The following is a 22,559-nucleotide window of genomic DNA, read 5'->3' on the forward strand; positions in this document are numbered from 1 at the left end:
GTGTAACATCACTACTGGTATTTATGAATAAAAGCAGAGCTGATATCTTTCTGACATTACTTGTAATGTTATTTAAAGTACATTATGATAAATGCTTTGCTTGTTACATATATGTGCAATATTTCAGCCGTAAATAAACTAAAAGTTAGCTAGATTATGTTCATTACCTGTCTAGCGATGTATGTTTACGCTGAAATAATAAAATAATGGTTTGTATTTTTAAAAAACACACACACACAAAAAAAACATCTATCACGCTATGTGTAGTGAGTTGGCTCACGTGATTTAAGTTTCGCGCTTTAGAACTTGTTAAGGGAGCATAGTGAGCAGCATCGATGCTCCCTAGTTTTCACGGTGCATTTTGGGACTTTTTATGGAGCGAACGCATGGTTTTAGTGCCCTGAAAGGATTCTGCGATTGAGACAGCCCTTAAAATGACTACTGAACTAGGGAGCTGATTGAGACACACCCTAAAGCAGCCCAACATGGCCTCACCCCATTTGTTGTGCGTTCTCGGGGGCGGGGTTTATGTAAATTTCAGGGTTTGTGATGTCACTAACCCGGGAAGAAGCTCGTTGTAGTCCTTAAACAGCGATTTCTGTAAAAGAAAATATCTCTTTGCATTGAACTTTGAGCGTTGTAACTTTGCAGATGTTGTTTATGATCAAACAGCAACATTACACACTAGCTAAAGTTAAAAAAAGTCAAATCATAATCAAGGACCCCTTTAAAATGTGGTAAAATCACTGTAATGCACAGCCTCGAGTGGCTTATTGCTTTCATATGATATGCAATGTGAATGAGAAATTTATTTATTTTTAATAAATCGTTATCAAGGATGTAAACAAATTTATATAGAAGTACTTGACTTTTTTTCCCCCCTCACAATTCTGAGAACAAAAAGTTATAAACTCAGAATTGCAAAGTCAAAATTGTGAGACGATTACCTTTTTATTTATTATTCTGTGGTGAAAACAAGCCTACAGTAGTTCATAAATAATCCAGTCGCCCTTGTAATCAACAAATATTTTAATAGAAATTAAAATGAGCCAAATGCACAAAACAAACATTGGAAAAACATGAACTTCCAGCTGCAATAAAACATTTTTGTTGTGTTCAGTTTGTCAGAATATGAAACATAGTTTGTGTTTAGCTTGCCTTTAAACAAAGCGTCCCGCTGACCTTCCTCTTTCAGAGCTCAAATCACGTTACAAATCAATCACTATTATTATTCCATGATGGGAAAACTCTCAGTACATTTGTGCTTTTTCATCAGCAACATGCAGTTTATAAGCTGCTGCAGATGAAACAACCAGACTGACCATATTCTCTCCTTCCCGACAGCTGAATTATTACTGAAGATGAAGCTGTATTAAACCAGTTTAAATGGTTTGCTGGTCTTAGCTGGTTTAACCTGGTCTTGCCAACCTGATTAGGGTTTTTTGTCATGATTTTTTAAACATAAAATAAAACATCTGAGCAGTTCCCTTCTGTAAGACACACAAAATCAAAAGTACACCTCAAATCATTGTCAGTAATCATACAATCAATAACATCTCAGCCTGATCTGAATTCAGTATGAAACATGGTGCATGGATTTCTGAATGGATCTGGTCACATTTCGTCCCAAAACCAATGGAAATAAATCAATTATATTTTGCATTTGAAGCCTGAGGGTAAAAATACTGCATTACAGTAATGAAAATAAAATGACAAATGAATGTTGTTCTGTATAGAGAATATTGGCTGAAAAATAAAATGACCATGCAAAAAGACTTCATTTTGTTTATGCAAAATGTAGATTTTTCTTTGATTCTGGGTAGAAATGCAACATGATCATGAATGTGAACAGATGCATTTGCTACACAGTGTTTGTCGTCATGATTAGAGACGGAGATGCTTCTGCATCAGCACAGTTCATGCTGACGTTTCCAGTGTACGACGAGATGATGCATATCGAAATCAAAAAGCGAATGCCAATCCTCATAAAACCGCTCCATTTAGTGACAAAGTAACAGGTGACGGTTTCTATCAGGGAGACACAAACAGCAGATGAAGCTAACAGAGTTAATACTACAGACGAAAACGAGTCCAGGTCATATTTCACTCCTAAATAAAAAGAAGAAATAAAGTTTTACAGAAAAACAAAGAATATTTAGGTCCCATGAAGACTTTTTGCACTGTGACTTTCATGCCAATTATGCACATTTTAATCCCAAATTCTTATCGTGATACAAAAAAATATACCGTTTCTATTAATTCTCATTACTGTAATATTACAGTTGCAATATTATATTATTATTTTTCATTTTTTCACATTGAAGCGATTTTTCATAAGGGAGAAAATGTGCCTAATTGTCATGAAAATAATGTCACAATAGAAACATCCTTTTTTTTTTTAAATGCAAAATATTATTTCTTTCATTCTTTGTGAGATTGACCAGAATATAATCAGCTGTCTCAACATCAGTGTTTCACTGACGGTACAAATCAAAGCGAAGACTAAAACAGGTGAAGTCGGTGCAAAAATAACATTTTGGACGCACCACAATCTTGGGAACAGAATATTTAGATCTGCAGATCCTCTAGAAAAACCCACATCTGAGAATATATCATAAACTCAGTTTCTTGAAGATTTCTGCACTGTAATTTAAAGTAAAGTCCAGGTCATGTGTGCGCTTAATAACCCTAAAACAAGTCAAGTAATCAAGCTAAACACAACTGGTGGAATAACGTTACTCACGGTTTTACCCGTGGACCATCGACCAGAAATGTTTAGCATTCGGTATGAGATGCTATCTGAAAGTGTGAGCCAATCACAGCGCAGCACACAGGGACATACGAGTCTCTGGGACTCTGGGATAGCAGCTGAAAACATGATCATCGCTGGTTTTGCGATGCTTTTTAAACACTGCTCCGTCTGAGCGTTTGCACTTAAGGCAGAACTCCATTTGAAGATGTTTATAAGAAAATAACATCAGCGTCTGTGTCTGTCATAAATTCACCCGATCAACTGTCATCCAGCTCTAGAACTAGTGTGTTACCTCCATAAATAAGGTTTGTCTCCCTTCTTTTTACAGCCTCGTGTGACACTGATTTCAGAACTACAATCATGTTTGCACTTTTTATGAAACGCGTTTCAGTGCTGCTACATTCTACGTCAACACAGACCTGCCGCTCCATCAGCGAGGGTGAATCTCAGGACGAACATGTTCAGATCATGATCCACACCAAAAACAAACTGTACTGCCCGTAAAGAACGTGAAGAACTATTAAGATGTTTTGCTTTGTGACGCTGCTTTCATGATTCAGCACAGTTTCCCTCTGAAGTTACATTTCCTGCAGTTAATTCAATCTGTCTGGATGACATTATTACTTTTTTAATATTAAAATTAAATCAGCATACATTCAATTCAGTACAACAACTTTTGCAATAATGACATTTTTGCATTATGGTAATGAGATTAACATTTCACATTAAAGTAATTAAGAATTGGTGAGGGGGTGTGTGCAATTATCATGAAAACTAGATGATAATTCAATCTTAATGGTCCTAAAAAGGGGTGTGTGTGTGTGTGTGTGTGGGGTAGTCAACATTTGAAGTGGATCAAAAAAGTTGTCCTAAGAAGAAGGTTTTAGGACAACTTTGATGAACTTTTCTGATCCACTTCAAATGTTGACTACTGTATTTGTTTTGGTCTGAGATATGACCCGGACATGTTCATGGGTTGGTGAGATTCACCCTTCATCCGAAGCACGAATCATTCAGTAATGGCGTCTTGAGGTTCTTGTGCTCAATGAAAACAGCTACTGTACAAACAGGGTTAGAGGCTTGTAATTGTGGCACAAACCCTTCTGAACTGCAGGAAAGACACATACTGTCTACGGCGGGGTGGTTTCACTACGGTCCTCTGGGCCTGATAAAGTTCCCTGTCTCTCAGGATAGACATCAGCCCTCAGCGTCGTCTTCCTCCTCTTCCTCGTCTCTTAGCAGGAGTCCTGCCTCGGCCCCGGGCGCCCTTCCCCTCGGGGACGCCGACGGGACCCTCGTCCTCTTCCTCCGGCTCTCCTGCGACGGCCTCTTCCTGTGGGAGCGTCACACTCCCGAGGTCGTCGTCCTGTCCGCTGCTGCTGGTGTTCTGGACGATGGAGCTGCTGCTCAGTCTGCTGATGCTGATGGTGGGAAGTGAGGTACTGCTGCTGGACGGTGAGGTTTGGAGGGCTGGTTTGGGGGTGAGAGACGCGGATGAGGTAAACGGAGATCCTCCCTCGGAGGTTTCATCTGGACTGATGTGGTCTGCTGGATCTCCTGAGGTTGAACCAGAGTCTTCATGCTTCCTTAAGGCTTTATAACGCTGAACAATGACAAATAAACATGATAAAAAACAGCTGCAAATGGAACATGACTGACAAAAATTCTGATGTATTTCTAAATTATATAACAGAATGAAGTATTATTATCAACATGAAACACTATTCACAAATCATACCTTCAGATTGTCGAAGTGTTTGAGCGTCTTGCAGTGCGTGTGTCGAGCCGAGGACTCAAAGTGATAGAACTGATTGCAGAGTCGACAGAGAAACCCAGCGACAGGCACCACAAAACTAGAGCCTGGGAGACAAAATGATATTTATAATGCCACATATTAAAATTAAAGATGTCGTCAACATTAGAGTTCTGAATAAAAAGACAACACTGAAAGGAGGCGGCAATTTAACCCTTTCAATCATTGCCATTACGTACTCCAGTCTTCAGTGTCACAAGTGTATGTATATATAAATAAATATATATATTGGATCATGACTAAAATGCAGTTGCCTGTAATTTCAAATGGCTACAGATATTTTTTTGTTTAATGCCAGTTTGGCAAGTAAACAACTAACAAATAAAGTGGATGTGAGCGTCGTGTCAAAAGCAATTTAAAGCCATTATAATCAGTGTAGGCAAATATCAGCCGTTAAGTGACTGAACATCAGTAGGCGGGGCCTATTGTGTGATAATGTATAACTATTGGTCGATGTCTTACTCTGGAGGCGGGCATATGCAAATGTATTTGCTCATGTGACATCACAGATCCCGCTATATCCAAATGATCCAGTTTTGGAGCTTGATTAAAGAAATGCTTTGTTTATAATGAGGAGGATATTTAAGCTATGAAACTTGCAGGATGTTTTCATGGTACAAAGTTGTGTTGTCACGGTACCAAAATTCCAGTAGTCGGTACCAATACCAGTAAAATTTTATGGTTCTCGGTACCAAATTCGGTACCACAGGAAAATCTGTTGGAACTATTTCACTATTTTATTTAACTAGCCTATTTTAAAAACATATTAAATATGATGGTAATCATACATATGAATATTTGGAGCATGTGTGTGTATGTTTGTGTGTGTATATATATCTCAATGACAAATTTTGAAATATAAAAAAATAACAAATGCTCAAACATCCATTTTGAAACAGACGTGTGTGTTTATTTTAGCTGTTCCGACAGTGAAACGACACACTACAGCCTGTAAAACTATGAAATAAATATCAGTAAATAATGGTAACCTAAATAATAAGAAAGTGAAGTATTATTCTAAAAAACATTCGTTTTTTATTTCTACACAAAGATGCGTCATATAGCCGCTCTGCGTTTTGAGAGAAATGAGGGACACGAGCAGGAAAGAGACCATTTCTCTTTAATAATATCTTCATGTTATCTTCTGATGTTACAAGCAACTGACACTTGTTGTACAAGGTCTGAAGTGCTAGTTTTATCTTCAGCCATTCAGGCTATGTTTGATTTTGCACTGCCAGAGAAAGCGAAAGTAAAAATCACTGGCGTGTGTGAAGCGCGCTATACAAATCAACTTGACGCGCCTTATAAAGTCTAATAACAAGCACAAACTGTGTTAAATAGAAATTGATGTGCAAGCAAAAAGATTTCTGTCCTACAGTGTTTTTCTACTTTACCACAGTAAAGAATGTGAATATAATAGGCCTAAAAGCGAACGAAAGGAAGAAACGTTTATAATCCCCTGCGTGAGTGAAGATTTGGGAAAAGAAACCATGTTCAGTGGAATAACTAATGGAATATTGTTAAAGGGTTAGTTCACCCAAAAATGAAAATAATGTCATTAATTACTCACCCTCATGTCATTCCACACCCGTAAGACCTTCGTTAATCTTCGGAACACAAATTGAGATATTTTTGATGAAATCCGATGGCTCAGTGAGGCCTGCATAGCCAGCAATGACATTTCCTCTCTCAAGATCCATTAATGTACTAAAAACATATTTAAATCAGTTCATGTGAGTACAGTGGTTCAATATTAATATTATAAAGCGTCGAGAATATTTTTGGTGTGCCAAAAAAAAACAAAATAACGACTTACATAGTGATGGCCGATTTCAAAACACTGCTTCAGGAAGCTTCGGAGCGTTATGAATCAGCGTGTCGAATCATGATTCGGATCGCGTGTCAAACCGCCAAACTGCTGAAATCACGTGACTTTGGCGCTCTGAACAGCTGATTCATTACGCTCCGAAGCTTCATGAAGCAGTGTTTTGAAATCGGCCATCACTATATAAGTCGTTATTTTGTTTTTTTTGGCGCACCAAAAATATTCTCGTGGCTTTATAATATTAATACTGAACCACTGTACTCACATGAACTGATTTAAATATGTTTTTAGTACATTAATGGATCTTGAGAGAGGAAATGTCATTGCTGGCTATGCAGGCCTCACTGAGCCATCGGATTTCAACAAAAATATCTTGTGTTCCGAAGATGAACGAAGGTCTTACGGGTGTGGAACGACATGAGGGTGAGTAATTAATGACAGAATTTTAATTTTTGGGTGAACTAACCCTTTAAATTCTCTGATAATCGGGTGACCAGATCATGATTCACAAAACAGAATACAAAGCCGACAAAGCTTAAAAGTATGGACTCTCTCATTTGGCGTGAACCAAAATGTTTCCATGGCTGCGATGTCACATTTAATTACTAACCTATTATTTCTTTTGTAAACAAAGCTTTGTGCTTCACTCGTGTCATATTCACGTAAATACTGGCACAGCCCCATCAGTGGGTACTACAGAAATTCTGGTATCGTCACATTTTCAAAATTTCAGTACCGACTTGGTACCGAAGTACCGGTACTTTTGACAACACTAGTACAAAGACCTCTAATATGTCGAAAGATCAAGGGAAATTTGATTTCTCATGTCATGACCCCTTTAACGAAACTGTATATTGTATAACACTTTGTATAATCGGTGGCTAATCATTACCCACCATACACTGTGTCTGAGTCAAACTCCTCGTCTTCAGTCAGATCTTCTAGTGTGACCTCCATCTGCGCAGCCAGACCCTCCTAAAAGACACACGTCACATTTAATTAGTCAGCTGGACACAGAAAAAAAAACTCCACAGGAACTGCTGAAGTCACGCAGTCCGTGATGGACAGATCATTAGCGGTTGGTCCTTGTAATTAAGTCGGGCAGGAAATAGAAACATTTACCCATCATCCATCGACCTCAAACATGGCTTATGAGTAGTAGCCTAGTTAGCCACATCACATGACCGCTCGCTCTAATATTAACCTAGATAAATGTGCACCATTATTTTCCTCATATTCTCCATTGTTCAGCTCCTCTCTTCCCAGTCTGTCAGTAACGCTCTGTTTAGTTCCTGTCTCTATGAAGCCCCTCCTTCTGAAAAGCACAATGTGCTCTGATTGGTCGGCTGGAGCAGTGTGTTGTGATTGGTGTTTGGGAAATGTCCCACCCCTTACCATAACCGCCAGTTTCAACACACTACTAACTAACTCAACCAGGCTCCGCCCCTTTATTCTGCAAATGAATAATTAAATGAGGAATATTGTGACGTGTTCTCACTCGAGAAGGTCTTACCTTCCCGTTTTCCTCTTCCTCCCTCTCGTCATCACTGCAATCACCGTCCTCTTCACCCAGTAACATGGCGGCGTTCAGCTGATCCGCGCCGCCTTTACCCGACTCCTTCCACAGCTGCAGCCGCACAAACAAACAACAGATTAAAGAAATGTTCCAGGTTCAACAGAGTTAGTCTTTGTAAAATGCTCTCTATACTGAAAAATATTTGGTGAAGGAATTACTTTTCACTCAATTTCACTCAGAAATTGCTAGTAAATCAACATCATATTCATGACAACACAAGAGTAGTAAAACTGAAAATTCTTTTGTGACCAATTCGACATCTCGTATATACAGTCTGGTCATTTCTGTTATTAACATTCCTCCCCAACACTTTTGAAGAGTGAAAGTTCAATTTTGCTTCACCATACTGATACAAATTATCCTCATTAGCAGCACATCTGATCATCACCTGCTCGACCCGTTGCTTGTGCTCCGTCGACTGCATGTGCTCCACAAACTCTCTGGCCGTCCTGAAGTGCAGCTTACAGACGGTACAGCTGGTGCTGGACGAGTGACTGCAGCGCTGCACACACACACACACACACACACACACACACACACACACACACACACACACACACACACACAGGGACGGGAGGATTTATTTACATCAGGTTGCAGCTAAATGAGGAGTTTTTAAGCATGCCAACAGAAATGGTCACTAGTCGAGTGACTGCATGCAGGGATGTTATTGTTGACAAAAACAAATCCCTGGTTTCACAGACAAGGCTTAAGTCTAGTCTCAGACTAAAATGGATGTTTGAGCTGTTTTAACTGAAAGCACATCTTAAAATATATCAGTGCCATTGTTTTGTCTCAAGATTCACACTAGTAATGTTTTTTCTAAGGCATGTTTATAAAAGATACTTAAATGTATGTAATCCTAATCCCGGCTTAATCTAAGACCTGTCTGTGAAACCAGGCCTAAAACTATTAAAAACATTTCTGTTAACTGAAATGAAGCTCAAATAAAATAAAATATAAACTAAACAAAAATTAGAAATGTTGCCTTGGCAATAAACTGAAGCGCTAAAATTATTAAATGGAAATAAATAAAAAACTAAACTGAAATAAAAATAAATTAATAAATAAATAGTAATTTAAAAAAACGAATGAAATGACTAAAAATTTACATGAAAACTAAAAAATATAAAAATAATATAAAATACAAATAGTTGAAAAGTGTTGCCTTGGCAAAAAAATGAAATAAGTTTAAGTTTAGGTTGAAGCACTAAAATTATTAACTGGAAATAAATAAGAACTAAAACTAAACTGAAATTAAAATAAATTAAACATAAATAGCAATATTTAAAAATTATTTAAACAAAAAAAAAGTAATAAAATGGCAAAAGCACATGACCATTTGACTAAAAATGAAAACTAAAAATTAAAATGAAAGCTAAAAATATAAAAATAAAATAAAATTTAAATATTAGTTGAAAAACTTAGCCAAAATTAGAAATATTGACTTGGCAATAAAATGAAATAAATTTAAGATGAAGCACCAAAATACTGGAATCACTGGAAATAAATAAAAACTAAAATAAAAATAAATTAAACCTAAATAGTAATTAAAAAAAAAAAAAAATAATAATAATAAAATTACAAAAGCACATAATGAAATGACAAAAAATTTACATGAAAACTAAAAAATATAAAAATAATATAAAATGCAAATAGTAGTTGAAAAGTGTTGCCTTGGCAAAAAAAAAAATGAAATAAGTTTATTAACTGGAAATAAATAAGAACTAAAACTAAACTCAAATAAAAATAAATTAAACAAATAGCAATATTTAAAAATTATTTAAAAAAATAAAAAATACAATTACAAAAGCACATAATGAAATTACTAAAAATTCAAATGAAAACTAAACATATAAAAATAAAATACAAACATTAGTAAGCTAAGCGAAAATTTGAAGTTCTGCCTTGGCAAAAAAATGAAAGGTTTAAGCACTAAAATTATTAACTGGAAATAAATAAAAAGCAAAACTAAAAATAAATTAAAATAAATATAAAATGACAAAAGCACATAATGAAATTTCTAAAAATTAAACTAAAAACGTAAAAATTCAATTTAAAATATTTAAAAAAATCTATAATCAGCTAAACCAGCTGAGTGCATGAGGTCTGCTGGTTCACCTTGTGCTCTCTGGTTCTGCGATGGTCCATGACGTTGCTGGTGAAGTGAGTCTGGCAGGTGGAGCACCATCTCTGCAGGCCCGGTCTCTTCTCACTGGAGGGTCACAGAGAGGTCAGGTCAGAAGGTCGGGCAACATGAAGCATAAAAACAGAGATAACAGGTTTAGAGGTGTGAAAATTAATCGACGCATCACGGACTACATTTACATGTGCTCCAATAATCAGAGTAAGGACATAATCGCAGTAAGATGTTCACATGGCACGAGCAAACCTCTTCACTCCCGTTCACATGCAATTTTTATTACTCTTTTCACCGCCATTATTCTCAATGCACAGCACAGAGATTGTTTCTGTGACGCGCCTAAATGTCTTCATTTCGATGTTTTCAACCATCGACATACTTCATTATATTCATGTCACGCAACATTGTTGTCAACATGAACTTAGTTTCTTCTGCAACCCAATGATGTGATGCCTTCTTTACTGATGTTTATGAAAATGTCATCCGTGTTCGTCACAAGCACATACGCACTTCGCTCAGAGTGGAATAGATGCCATTAAAGTGTTTAAATGCCACATATTTTACTATGATTATGGTTACTACAAAATTACTATAAAATTCAAGCACATTTCAAACCTTGAAGACGTAACGGTTAAAATAAAGCATTTTCCAAACTTTCAGTCCTCTGTACAAACCCTGTCGGCAAAAGGAAAAGCAAAAAAACGAATCTTTCGCTTCAAACGATGTAGTTTTGGAGGGCTGAAATAGCTTTGTTTGAAGGTGTCTTTTGACTTCATCAGTGTCTATTTCATCACACAATGTGGATGAGCTACAACAGGCAAACATGTCAGCACATGTGGAGTAGCAAAAGGTTTCTGTTGAAATATCTCAAGGTTTAATTTAGTTGTTAAATCAGTGGTTCTGTTTGATTTAAAGATCAGCCTTATCTGCCCGTACATGACAGATTGAATTTCAACTTGCCGTCTATTTGTGTTCATTCATTCCAGCTCAAGTCAGGCATGATGTTACAGCTTCATCAGTTCTCTGAGGTGGTTTATTTGTTCTCTAAGGTACAGATACCACTGTCAGCACGTGCGCATCAGAAACTCTCACCCGTCTTTGCGAGCTCCTTGCAGGGACTCCTGGACTCGCGGCAGCAGCGTGACGAGACACGCGTTACTCATGTGCTGGATCTCCATCATCTTCTGCTGGTGCGTCAGTCCGTTCATATGGCTCTGGAAATTCTGCACACACAAGATTTCAACTTTCCATCACTCTGCATAATAATCATTTTCTAACTTGTTTTGTTTTTGTCTTGTTTTCTAACACAAATATCTAAACATTCTTAAATCAAGATACATTTACTTGAGAAGCAAAATGACTTATGCCCTTTTTCAGTCTTGTTATTTGATTTTGAGCTCTACTAGAACAGGTTTTCATGCTTGAATGTAATTTTTGACATTGTTCAGCTCCTCTCTTCCCAGTCTGTCAGTAACGCTCTGTTTAGTTCCTGTCTCTATGAAGCCCCTCCTTCTGAAAAGCACAATGTGCTCTGATTGGCCGGCTGGAGCAGTGTGTTGCGATTGGTGTTTGGGAAATGTCCCGCCTCTTACCATAACCGCCAGCTTCAACACACTACTAACTAACTCAACCAGGCCCCGCCCCTTTATTCTGCGTATGAATTATTTAAATGAGGAATATTGTGACGTATTCGTCCCCAGAAGAAAACTCAAGACTACAATGGATCCCTTTAAGACTTTAAATCTCATTTAAAAATTGAAATACATCAAAATTAAGTGAGTTTATAATTAAAACAAGAAAAATTATCTGTCAGAGGCGTCAGAAAAATAATCAATTCAAAAGGAAAACAAAATAATTTTTATCATTTTATCCCAAATAGCAGATGTTTTTTGATAACTTTAAAAGAATTTTCAGAAAACAAGACTTAATATCCCAGTTCATTTTGCTTTTCAAGTAAAGCTATCTTGATTTAAGAATGTTTGAAAAACAAGACTGAGGAAAAAAGTCATTTTCTTAAGCATAGTGAGGGTTATCAAAAGCAACATGAATAAATAAAGGGTGCGTTTGCATGCAAAGTCTTACACTAATTATTTTCCCAAAGTGTGAGGTCATGTCAACACTTTAAGGTTTTTTTAGCAGCAAAAGGTCATAAATTGTAAAAGCAATAACCATCTGACACACATGGATATCTTCCATCATCCAGATTTTGGGTATGTTAACACCTTCAGTGGTGATCTGCATGTCTATTTACTCATCAACATCAAATCTGGAGAAAATAATTTCAAATCTTGGTTTTCTTATGTTGTTCTTATTGGAAGAATGAGCTGATTTTTTGATATTGTCATGAATGATTCTTCATTCTTCATTATACATACTTGCTGGTTAAAGCAAGTGATGTTGCAAATATAGCAGAAGAACTTGCTGGAGGTCTCTGGTCCTCCGTCTTTGACCTCCTCGTGACTGCTGGTCTCCTTGATCTCAGGGACTGAATCGGAGATTGTGGCGTGGTCTGGACTGTCACTGATCTGCTGCTCCGTGTCTTTATCTGGAGCTTCTGTATGCTCGACCTGCTGAAGAAAAACAAACAAAAAGACATTTTTATATCATCTGTAGAAGATATGAGTGCTTCTTTTCTAGATATGACTACACACATCTGTTTCGTTACTAACTGAATCTGCTTTTTTGAACAAATCGATTGAGTGAATAATTCAATGACTCATTCATAAAGACAGTGATGTTTCTGAATGAATCGGCCATTTTTAACAAATCGCTAAGGATAATTTACATTTTCACCCTTTATTCAAATAATATTAATGATTTTATAAGCATAATGCGTAGCTGTGCTTGGACTCAAGTGTTTTATTTGTGATGATTACTCAATGAAACATGCCAAATTGTGGGAACATAATTTTCATCCAGACTGTCATACAAAGAAATTATGAACACGTGCAATATAAATATTAATAACTGATTATGTTGTAGTCAGTATATGCTTTTTCTTGTCAGTTTTTTGTTTTTCTATGCATGTTTCTTAAATGTAGCTGTAGTTTTTTTTGTTTTGCATTTGTTACTGCACAGTAAATGCATTCAAGCCACCTCTGAGCTGCATTAAACAATCTGTGTAAATGCGTCAAAATGCCACTTCAGATGCAGCTTTTGTGCCACTTCTGCAGTTCAAAGATGGATTTTGTTTTCATTTGATTGGTAACAACCCTAAATTGTCTTAATAATTCTAACTTAATTTGATTACATGTAAGAATTTGACCAAAAAAATTGCCCTTATAAGGGTAAAATAAAATAATAACAATAATTCAAATGAGTAACTTTAACTATTAGGAGCTGTAGTAAAGATGTTTAACACCAAATATTTTCATCCACATAGAGACACAGCTTTATTAATATAATTATCTCTATGGAAAGCACACTGGACCACACAGAGATGATGGGATGAACCTTGGCCACTTGACTCTGTTCATCGGCTTCAGCAGCGACCGGCCCGTCCACGCTGCCTCCCTCCTGCAGTGTGCAATCTGAAACAACATCCACAGCATGAGGACTTCACACACACTGATAACACACAATCAGAAGTTTATCCATCTAGAAAAGTATTTCCACCTCAAAAGCACAACATGGCTTCCAGAGACAGGAGAAAATGCTGATGATAAACATAATACCCAGAATGCCCCTCAACACAGTTATGATGATCAGTTACAGGTGAAATCCTCCCTACCTCCAGGATCTGGGCTCTTGTATTCAGTGTTTTGAGCTGATTCTGTCTCCACAGGCTCTTCTGACCTGGACCACAACAGAAACCACATGATAAAAATCACTTGGTTGTTTAAATGCATATAAGCACAGCCAGAACAACGATTCAAATCAACCTGTGTGATCTTATATTCTTGATGAAAGATTAAGACTGATGAATCGTTCTCGATAAGACAAGAAATGTATTTGTAAAGTAAAACTGACTCGTCAGTTTTGTGTTTTTTGGCCGCTGGTTCATCGGGCTGCTCTGAAGACTCCTGACATCCCGGATCGGCCACAGCGGCGGCTTCATCTGCTGTTCAAATCAAAGCACAAATCACAGACTGATTCTAACATGGTAACATTACAAGTGTTCATATTTTTAAGGAAATCATCATGTTTTATTTTTCAGGATTCTTTGATGAATAGAAAGTTTAACCTCCTCTTTGGTCAAAAATGTCTTTAAAATTTAACAAACATTTAAGAGAGCTGGTAACAATATATTTGACCTCCAAATACCTCTGCTACTGCTGCTGCTGGCTTCTGATTGGCTGTCGCCGCTCCCCGCTGATTTCTGCTCAATTTCCCTCTTCCTTTCTGGCTGACGTGCCTGAAACTCCTGTGTATGTTCAGACAGTGACAGATTTACCAAATACAGCATGATTTAACAAATATGTAATTTATTTGTTAAAAAAATATTTATTATTTATGTATGTCAGTTTAGTCACACAATCCAAACAGCTGATGGCAAAAAAATATATTTGAATAACTAGTTATGTGATGAAGTTTTTTATTTTGGGTTAGGAGTTTGTTCAAATCATCACTAATAGGTTAGTTTAATGCTTGCGGTTGCCAGATTAAAGAGTTTAAATCCCGCAATTTGAATCTTCTTTCATGTTCAACAGAAGAATGAAACTCAAACAGGTTTGGAACAACTTCATCATGATCAGTTTAATCATTATCGTGCAGCACTAACACACTTACATTGCTAAAGTAGCGCGCGTGTGGAGTGAAATGTCGTGGGAATCCCATGTGTGGAGTTTTGATGGCCACTCCCATTGGAACAGGCCCCAGGAGAGACGCTCTGGATCCGGGAGTGAAGAACTGAGGAAACTGCTGCCCACCCATAGCAAAGCCACGCATACCGCCTGTTTCAGACAGGAGAGAAATCAACATGTCACACAAACACAACACCAGGACACATACAGGACAAACAAACATCACGGGACGAAATGAGTGGAACTCAGGAAACATATGACAAAATTTAGGGGTGAATTCAGGTTGACTGGGACACTTTATGCCATTGAGATGACTGGGAAAAGTGTCCCAATCAACCTGAATTCACATGTATGTCTTTTATTGTATTAATGAGAATCACTACAGAGGATAATAGAGTGCATTAGTACCCGCTCCATTTTTTTTTTTTTAAGCGGCACTGGATCCAGAAGTAATTTTTTCATTCATTTTTCCCATAGGGATTTTAAAAAAGTCTTCGTTAAAGAGTTATAATTCATGAACCAAACCAACCAGCTACGAGGAGAATCACAACACTACAAACTTTGATTTGAAGCAAAAAAAAGTTTTTGAAAAGACAAAAGTACAAAAAAAAAAACTACAATCCCATGACGCATTGCGAATAGTATAATCGCATTAAAAAAGATTGAGAAATATAATACTACTCATTTACAAATGTCAATTATATATAAACAATATATTTTAAGATTATTACAAACAATTTGGCATGTTTAGCTTTTTTCGACTCTCTGATTGGTGGAATTTCTGTACAGCATCATGGGTAATGTAGTTTTTCCACCAGGAATTCTGCAGTTAAACGTTATAATGTGGGCTGACGTCTTCAACAGAAGCAAATACTATTGATTAACAACCTTGTAGCTCACAATAGGTCTGTCTTTACAGGTTTATAAGTTCAATCATTCAAAATCAGTTTCCCTACAGAGAAAAAATGAATGGCATTAAAAGTAAATTTAAATATTAAATTTAAAAGTAAAACGTCTGAATGCCTTATAGAAATAAGAATTTTATGGGAAATGTTTTTCAACTGTCATGAAAATAATGTCTTAATAATAATCCTAAAAAGAAGCTTTATTTTTTTGATTTTAGGGTAAAACGTCACCATTATAATTAATAATAAGTTATCAAGGGAATATTATTCGAAAAGAAAAAGATCATAAATCGTGTATAGCGTCAGTGAGCTTCCATATGTGCAGCTATGAACTTGAAATCTCCAGTAATTTACACACATTTCTCACAGCTTCAGTTCCATTCAATTTTTTTCCCTGTCTGTGCAGAAGTCCACGTCCGTGAATGTGTGCAGTTTAGGAGGAACGCCGGTCTCTATGGGTTTTAAGTGACTACATGTACCTTAATATAGTGCTTGCTATATTAGGATGACATGACAAAACATGTGCCTCAGTTTACCCTGCATCTGTTGCATGAGCAGAGCCCCTTGCAGCATGGGATTGGGTGCGATGATGGTCTGAGTGGCTGAGCAGAGGTTGACCATACGGGCAGATGGAGGTGCTGGAGCGGGAACCGCCATAGGCCTGTTTAATGACAACACAAACACATGACATAAACTCACGCATTTTTCTTAGGTCACACTAAAATAATGCAATAAACATTCATTTAACAACATAAGACATACCATAAAACCCTAATGTACAAAAATAAGAAGACAATTATTAAAATGAAAAACTATCAAATCTTAAGCTTCTCAAAGGGAATTCTGGGAATGTCAGTTTACAGCTTTTCACTGTAAATTTATAAGGTGATTTGTTTTGTTTCAAAAACAGTACATTTAACAGTATTTAGGGTAAAATTAGTTAGATCTATTACAGGTTTTCCTGTGTATAGTAAGGGAACTTACCGTTAACCAATTAACAGGTTAATTTTTACAGTTAAAATTACAATACTTTTTTTGCAGTGAATGGTTTAAAAATTCATGAATGTTTAAATTGGCAAGACTTAAAGGGTTAGCTCACCCTAAAATGAAAATTAAGTCATCATTTACTCTTTCTTTTTCGGGACAAAAAAAAGGAGAAATTTTTAAAAAGTGTCCCGCTTGCGCTTGCAAAAGCTTTTTAAAAAAAGATGCAAAAGTAACACGGAATGATCCCATGTGACACGTGTCATATATTCCAAGTGTTCTGAGGGTTTATGATAGGGTTTGGTGAAAAACAAACCGAAATGTAATGTATTATTTAACAAAAATCCTCCTGTTGGTCTTCTGTGCATGACTGCGCCGTTCATGAGAAAAACACACAAGCTGTGAGAAATTAGGATTAATAAAAACGCGACATGAAATACAATCCATGTACCTTCTTCTCTGAGTTGAATATACACTATATTGCCAAAAGTATTGGGACACCCCTCCAAATCATTGAATTCAGGTGTTCCAATCACTTCCATGGCCACAGGTGTATAAAATCAAGCACCTAGGCATGCAGACTGCTTCTATAAACATTTGTGAAAGAATGGGTCGCTCTCAGGAGCTCAGTGAATTCAAGCGTCGGTACCGTGATAGGTTGCAATAAGTCCATTTGTGAAATTTCCTCACTACTAAATATTCCACGGTCAACTGTTAGTGGGATCATAACAAAGTGGAAGCAATTGGGAACAACAGCAACGTAAAATCACAGAGCGGGGTCAGCGCATGCTGAGGCGCACAGTGCGCAGAAGTCGCCAACTTTCTGCAGAGTCAATAGCTACAGACCTCCAAACTTCATGTGGCCTTCAGATTAGCTCAAGAACAGTGTGTAGAGAGCTTCATGGAATGGGTTTCCATGGCCGAGCAGCTGCATCCAAGCCTTACATCACCAAGTGCATCACCGTCACTCGACTCTAGAGCAGTGGAGACGTGTTCTCTGGAGTGACCAATCACGCTTCTCTGTCTGGCTATCCAATGGATGAGTCTGGGTTTGGCGGTTGCCAGGAGAACGGTACTTGCCTGACTGCATTGTGCCAAGTGTAAAGTTTGGTGGAGGGGGGATTATGGTGTGGGGGTGTTTTTCAGGGGTTGGGCTTGGACCCTTAGTTCCAGTGAAAGGAACACTTAATGCTTCAGCATAACAAGACATTTTGGACAATTTCATGCTCCCAACTTTGTGGGAACAGTTTGGGGATGGCCCCTTCCTGTTCCAACATGACTGCGCACCAGTGCACAAAGCAAGGTCCATAAAGACATGGATGAGCGAGTTTGGTGTGGAGGAACTTGACTGGTCTGCACAGAGTCCTGACCTCAACCCGACAGAACACCTTTGGGATGAATTAGAGCGGAGACTGTGAGCCAGGCCTTCTCGCCAACATCAGTGCCTGACCTCACAAATGCGCTTCTAGAAGAATGGTCAAAAATTCCCATAAACACACTCCTAAACCTTGTGGAAAGCCTTCCCAGAAGAGTTGAGGCTGCAAAGGGTGGGCCAACTCCATATTAAACCCTACGGATTAAGAATGGGATGTCATTAAAGTTCATGTGCATGTAAAGGCAGGCATCCCAAAACTTTTGGCAGTATAGTGTATCTGTTGTGTTCATCATAACAAGAAGTTATCGCCTTCACATCTGTCAGCTGACATTCTGACTGTCATCTGATAGAGTTCCTGTCCGGAGATGTTCAACTCAGTGTGTACACAGATACTTTTCTGGGATTTCTAGGAGTTGTATTTCATGTCACGTTTTTATTAATCTTGATTCCTCACAACTTTTCTGTGTGAGTCGGAGTGAACTGCGGTGCTAATAAAGTTTCATGAACGCAGTCAAGCACAGAAGACCAAGGTCAAGGATTTTGTTAAATAATGCATTAAATTTCAGTTTATTTTTCACCAAACCCTATCAGAAACCCCCAGAACACTTGGAATATACGACACTTGTCACATGGAATTTTCTGTGATACTTTTGCATCTTTTTTTAAAAGGGTCATGAATTAAGAAATCAACAACAATCCTTGAGCTTTCAATATACAAGAGGTCATCGTACTATAAGAATATCCTGTAAGTTTCAGAACTGAAAACTTCCTTGTTAGTCAAATAAAAGCTTTTATTGACACCAGACCCAGATTACGCCTGATCCTGGAATGTGCCTATCTCATAGGTAGGTGAAACTCCGCCTCTGCAGAAGAAATCAACGCCTACTTCATCATTGCAACGTTAGCCCCGCCCACTGGTGTGTTAGTGAGATGACGAGGAGAGAAGAGCGATACAAGACTAAAATAACATTACCTTTCAAAGGATCCTAATGCTAGGAATATGGTTATTTATTTTCAACAATGTGAATGTCTCAGTTGAGCTTTATTTATTTGCATTCGGTACATTTCACTGTGGATTCTTTGGTAAATCAATTGCATTTCGGAATTCAGACTTTTACGATATGGACTCGACAGTAATGCAACAACATGTAAGTAACTGTGTTAATTCTAATGCTTGATCTGATATTAATGATTCATGTACAGTCAGATGTTCGTCGCCTATGTGTCAGTAAATCAAACCAGTGACTAAACGCTCAACTTCACCTTGTTTCTCTTAGTAGGATGAAAATAATGTTATTTAAACTGTGATTAAATTATATATAGAAAGCGATCAAAGAACGCTCCCTTTACAATCGCTGGAGCTGTCAATCAAACAGTGCTAGTTTATCAGTGACTGAGTTCTGGACTCAAGCCAAAACTCCTGTTTTATTCAACAAATCTCTTAGTTACAATGAGTTTGCACTGTTAGTTATTATGAAAGCATTTGTTAGTGTGCAGAAATTGAGTTTTAATGACGAGATCACTGCTTTCATGCGCTCAACAACATGTGTGATCGACCACAATATTCATCACTGCAACCTTTCATGCCACGATATAAATATAACGCCACAGATTTGAATGTAATGCTATAATAAACACTTTTCACGATTAGTTAACCTTAAGAGCTGTAATAGTAGAAACGAGAGTTAAACTTAGCTACTTCATATGCAAAGATGTTAGCCAATCACAGCAGTGGGCGTTTCCACTGAAGTCTCACAGCAGACACGCCCCTTAAAACAGAGCGTTCAAATCAGAGGGATAAAATCAGGGTAGGAAAATGCCTGTTATTTCTAAATTATAACAATTTTTGATGTACAAAGACTAACATTATATGTGCAGCCCAGGAAACATTATAAAACAACACAGTTCATGACCTCTTCTAAAGCTTGATGCTGGTCACTATTTAAAAAGAAAGAAGCTTTACTGCATTAGAACAACAGCAGGGTGAGGAAATGATGACTTCATTTTCATTTTAGGGTGAACTATCCCTTTAAAAGGAGGTGCAAATGGTATCTCTGTTGTTTGTGAAATTATGTCTCACAGAAAGCTTTCAAATGACTGGTTTGATCTGATAATCTGTGGATTAATTTACTCATTCAACCTACATGCTATAGTGCATTAACGTTTGTGGGAATTTCTCGCATTATAAGCGCAGAACCTGCGGGAATGAGTATAACTATGCGCAATCCCGTCAGGACCTGTAATAACATGAAATCGAATGATTCTCTCCCTACTGCATTCATGAAAAGTGTCAAGAAAGCAATCATGCTGAAACTCTCACCGTGCGGCCTGATGGTGGTGTGTGATGTGATGGGCGGGTTGAGGCTGCGGCGGTGGAGGCGGCGGAGGAGGAGGCGGTGGCGTCTGCTGCTGAAACAGCTGCTGTAGCTGACGAAGATGCTGCTGAAACTGCTGCTGCTGCTGGTGCTGATGAGGGTTGAACATCCTCCTGACGTCTGGCCGTCGATACGGTTCGCTCAGAGATTCACCACACCGCTTCAGCCTGGGTTCAGGGAAAAACAGAGATGAGTTACTCCATACAACCCTCTTCAGCAGTTACAGTAAACAGACCCTCGTTCCTACTTTCCCTAGATAAAAATGATTATTTTGGCAATTGCAATTATGATTAGAGCTGCAATATTAGGTGATATGATCTGAACATCTCATATTGCACATTGAGTCTGTGGAGAAGTCCAGAGAAAAAAATTAAAAATAAAATTATAAGATTAAATTAAAAAGTACAAAAAAAGATTAAAATAAATAAGTTATTAGTTATTGATCTATTAAATTAGATTAAAATAATTAAATAAAAATCTGATTCAAAATGGCCAGTTATTAATCAATTAAACAGATTAAATTAGATTAAAATAAATAAATGAATACAATAGTGAATAAAATGAAAAAATATTAGTTATTAATATAATAGATCAAATAAAAATTAGTTAATTAAATTTAAATAAATAAATAGTACATTTAACAGTACATCACGATAGTGAGTAGAAAAAATATAATGTAACTTAATAGAGGCTAATTTTAGATTTTTCATTAATCATTTTTCATTGTATAATTTGGGTGTTTATAAAGATAGATGCCGTTTAAATGTTAGGATGGGGGTCCCTCACACGACGATGGTCATATTTAGGGATCTTTGGCTTCTAAAAGACTGAAAAGCCCTGAACTAGACGAATGAGCTTCACAAACAATCAACACAAAACAACAACAGCTCGACTGACTGGCAGTGTCTCAAACCCTCGTTCCCTACATAGACAGCAGCATTTAGGGCAACCCTAGCGCACGCAGCAGCATTTTTGGGAATCAAATCATTGCAATTATGCCTCAAGATGCTATCTAGATAGGTAACTCACCAGGATTTAGGACACAGCCATAATCTTTATCTTTGTGCTACCTGCTAAAGCGCTAGCTGTCAAAAACACGACAACATCAGCGCCCACCCACAAACCTCTCACACAACATTGATATTTTGAACCTTGGTGTCCGTTTATCTGCAGAATAAAAGCTACTCACCAACTTTGCTGCCGGGATTATGAATTTAATAGAGGAGAAAATAGCGACAGCCTGTTGAAACTTCCACTGTCACATTAGCGCCGTGCTAACACACTCTCACCGGTATCAGAGCGGCAGTGACGGCAGCGCGTCATACAGCGACCCCTGCAGGACTGGAGGAGAAACGTGCAGCGCATGACACTGAATCACCCGCACTGTCACAGTCCCCTAAAATGATTTATAAAAAAATAAATTAAAAACATAATAAAAATAATCCATCAGGATTTTATTTATATTTAAAACAATAATTATAATGTTAAATTATAGATTATAATAACTTTGAACTTTTTATTGTGTCTCTTTACACTCTAAAAAATAACTTTAAAAAAACGAAACAAATTTACACAGTAAAATACCGTTTTCCACTGAAACAGTGATATACCATAAAAACAATGCATTCTGGGTAATATTTGTCATTTTAAGAAAAGAGGCCTATAGGTTACTTTCTCGAAAATGACAAATAATATTACCCAGAATGCATTGTAATATACAGAAGTAATATATTGTAAAAACAATGCATTCTGGGTAATATTTGTCATTTTAAGAAAAGAGGCCTATAGGCTACTTTCTCGAAAACGACAAATAATATTACCCAGAATGCATTGTAATATATTGTAAAAACAATGCATTTTGGGTAATATTCGTCGTTTTCGCGCTACTTTCTCGAAAACAACAAATATTACCCAGAATGCATTGTAATATACAGAAGTAATATATTGTAAAAACAATGCATTCTGGTTATATTTGTCATTTTAAGAAAAGAGGCCTATAGGCTACTTTCTCGAAAACGACAAATAATATTACCCAGAATGCATTGTAATATATTGTAAAAACAATGCAT

General features: G+C 37.2%; 1 protein-coding gene across 4 annotated transcripts; it reads right to left on the reverse strand.

Moving 5' to 3' along the window:
• Positions 1 to 1,011: 1,011 nt before the first annotated feature.
• ciz1a (cdkn1a interacting zinc finger protein 1a) lies at positions 1,012 to 21,866 on the reverse strand. 4 transcript variants are annotated; one of them, XM_051894612.1, is made up of 16 exons: positions 21,680 to 21,866; positions 20,436 to 20,657; positions 16,293 to 16,417; positions 14,838 to 15,001; positions 14,373 to 14,472; positions 14,079 to 14,169; positions 13,840 to 13,904; positions 13,563 to 13,639; positions 12,485 to 12,679; positions 11,202 to 11,332; positions 10,088 to 10,181; positions 8,355 to 8,468; positions 7,904 to 8,017; positions 7,287 to 7,365; positions 4,491 to 4,612; positions 1,012 to 4,355 (listed from the first exon to the last, which is right to left on the reverse strand). In XM_051894612.1, the coding sequence occupies exons 2-16, from the start codon at positions 20,597 to 20,599 to the stop codon at positions 3,957 to 3,959; spliced, it is 2,034 nt and encodes a 677-aa protein (XP_051750572.1). In that variant the 5' UTR covers positions 20,600 to 20,657; positions 21,680 to 21,866; the 3' UTR covers positions 1,012 to 3,956. The 4 variants fall into 4 exon arrangements, with proteins under 4 accessions (XP_051750572.1, XP_051750573.1, XP_051750570.1 ...); XM_051894613.1 differs by having other exon boundaries at positions 12,485 to 12,676; positions 14,838 to 15,004; XM_051894610.1 differs by having other exon boundaries at positions 14,838 to 15,004.
• Positions 21,867 to 22,559: the final 693 nt, after the last annotated feature.

Source organism: Ctenopharyngodon idella, chromosome 5 (genome assembly GCF_019924925.1).
Source record: "Ctenopharyngodon idella isolate HZGC_01 chromosome 5, HZGC01, whole genome shotgun sequence".
NCBI classification, from domain to species: Eukaryota; Metazoa; Chordata; class Actinopteri; order Cypriniformes; family Xenocyprididae; genus Ctenopharyngodon; species Ctenopharyngodon idella.

What these genes read in the sequence shown, in the direction of transcription:
- ciz1a (XM_051894610.1), bottom strand. Translation starts at nt 20,599, where the DNA reads ATGTTCAACCCTCATCAGCACCAGCAGCAGCAGCAGTTTCAGCAGCAT. An exon ending in GCTCATGCAACAGATGCAGG is followed by an intron (nt 15,005 to 16,292) that starts GTAAACTGAGGC and finishes TCCTGTCTGAAA; the next exon opens with CAGGCGGTATGCGTGGCTTT. An exon ending in AACAGAGTCAAGTGGCCAAG is followed by an intron (nt 12,680 to 13,562) that starts GTTCATCCCATC and finishes GTTTTTCTTCAG; the next exon opens with CAGGTCGAGCATACAGAAGC.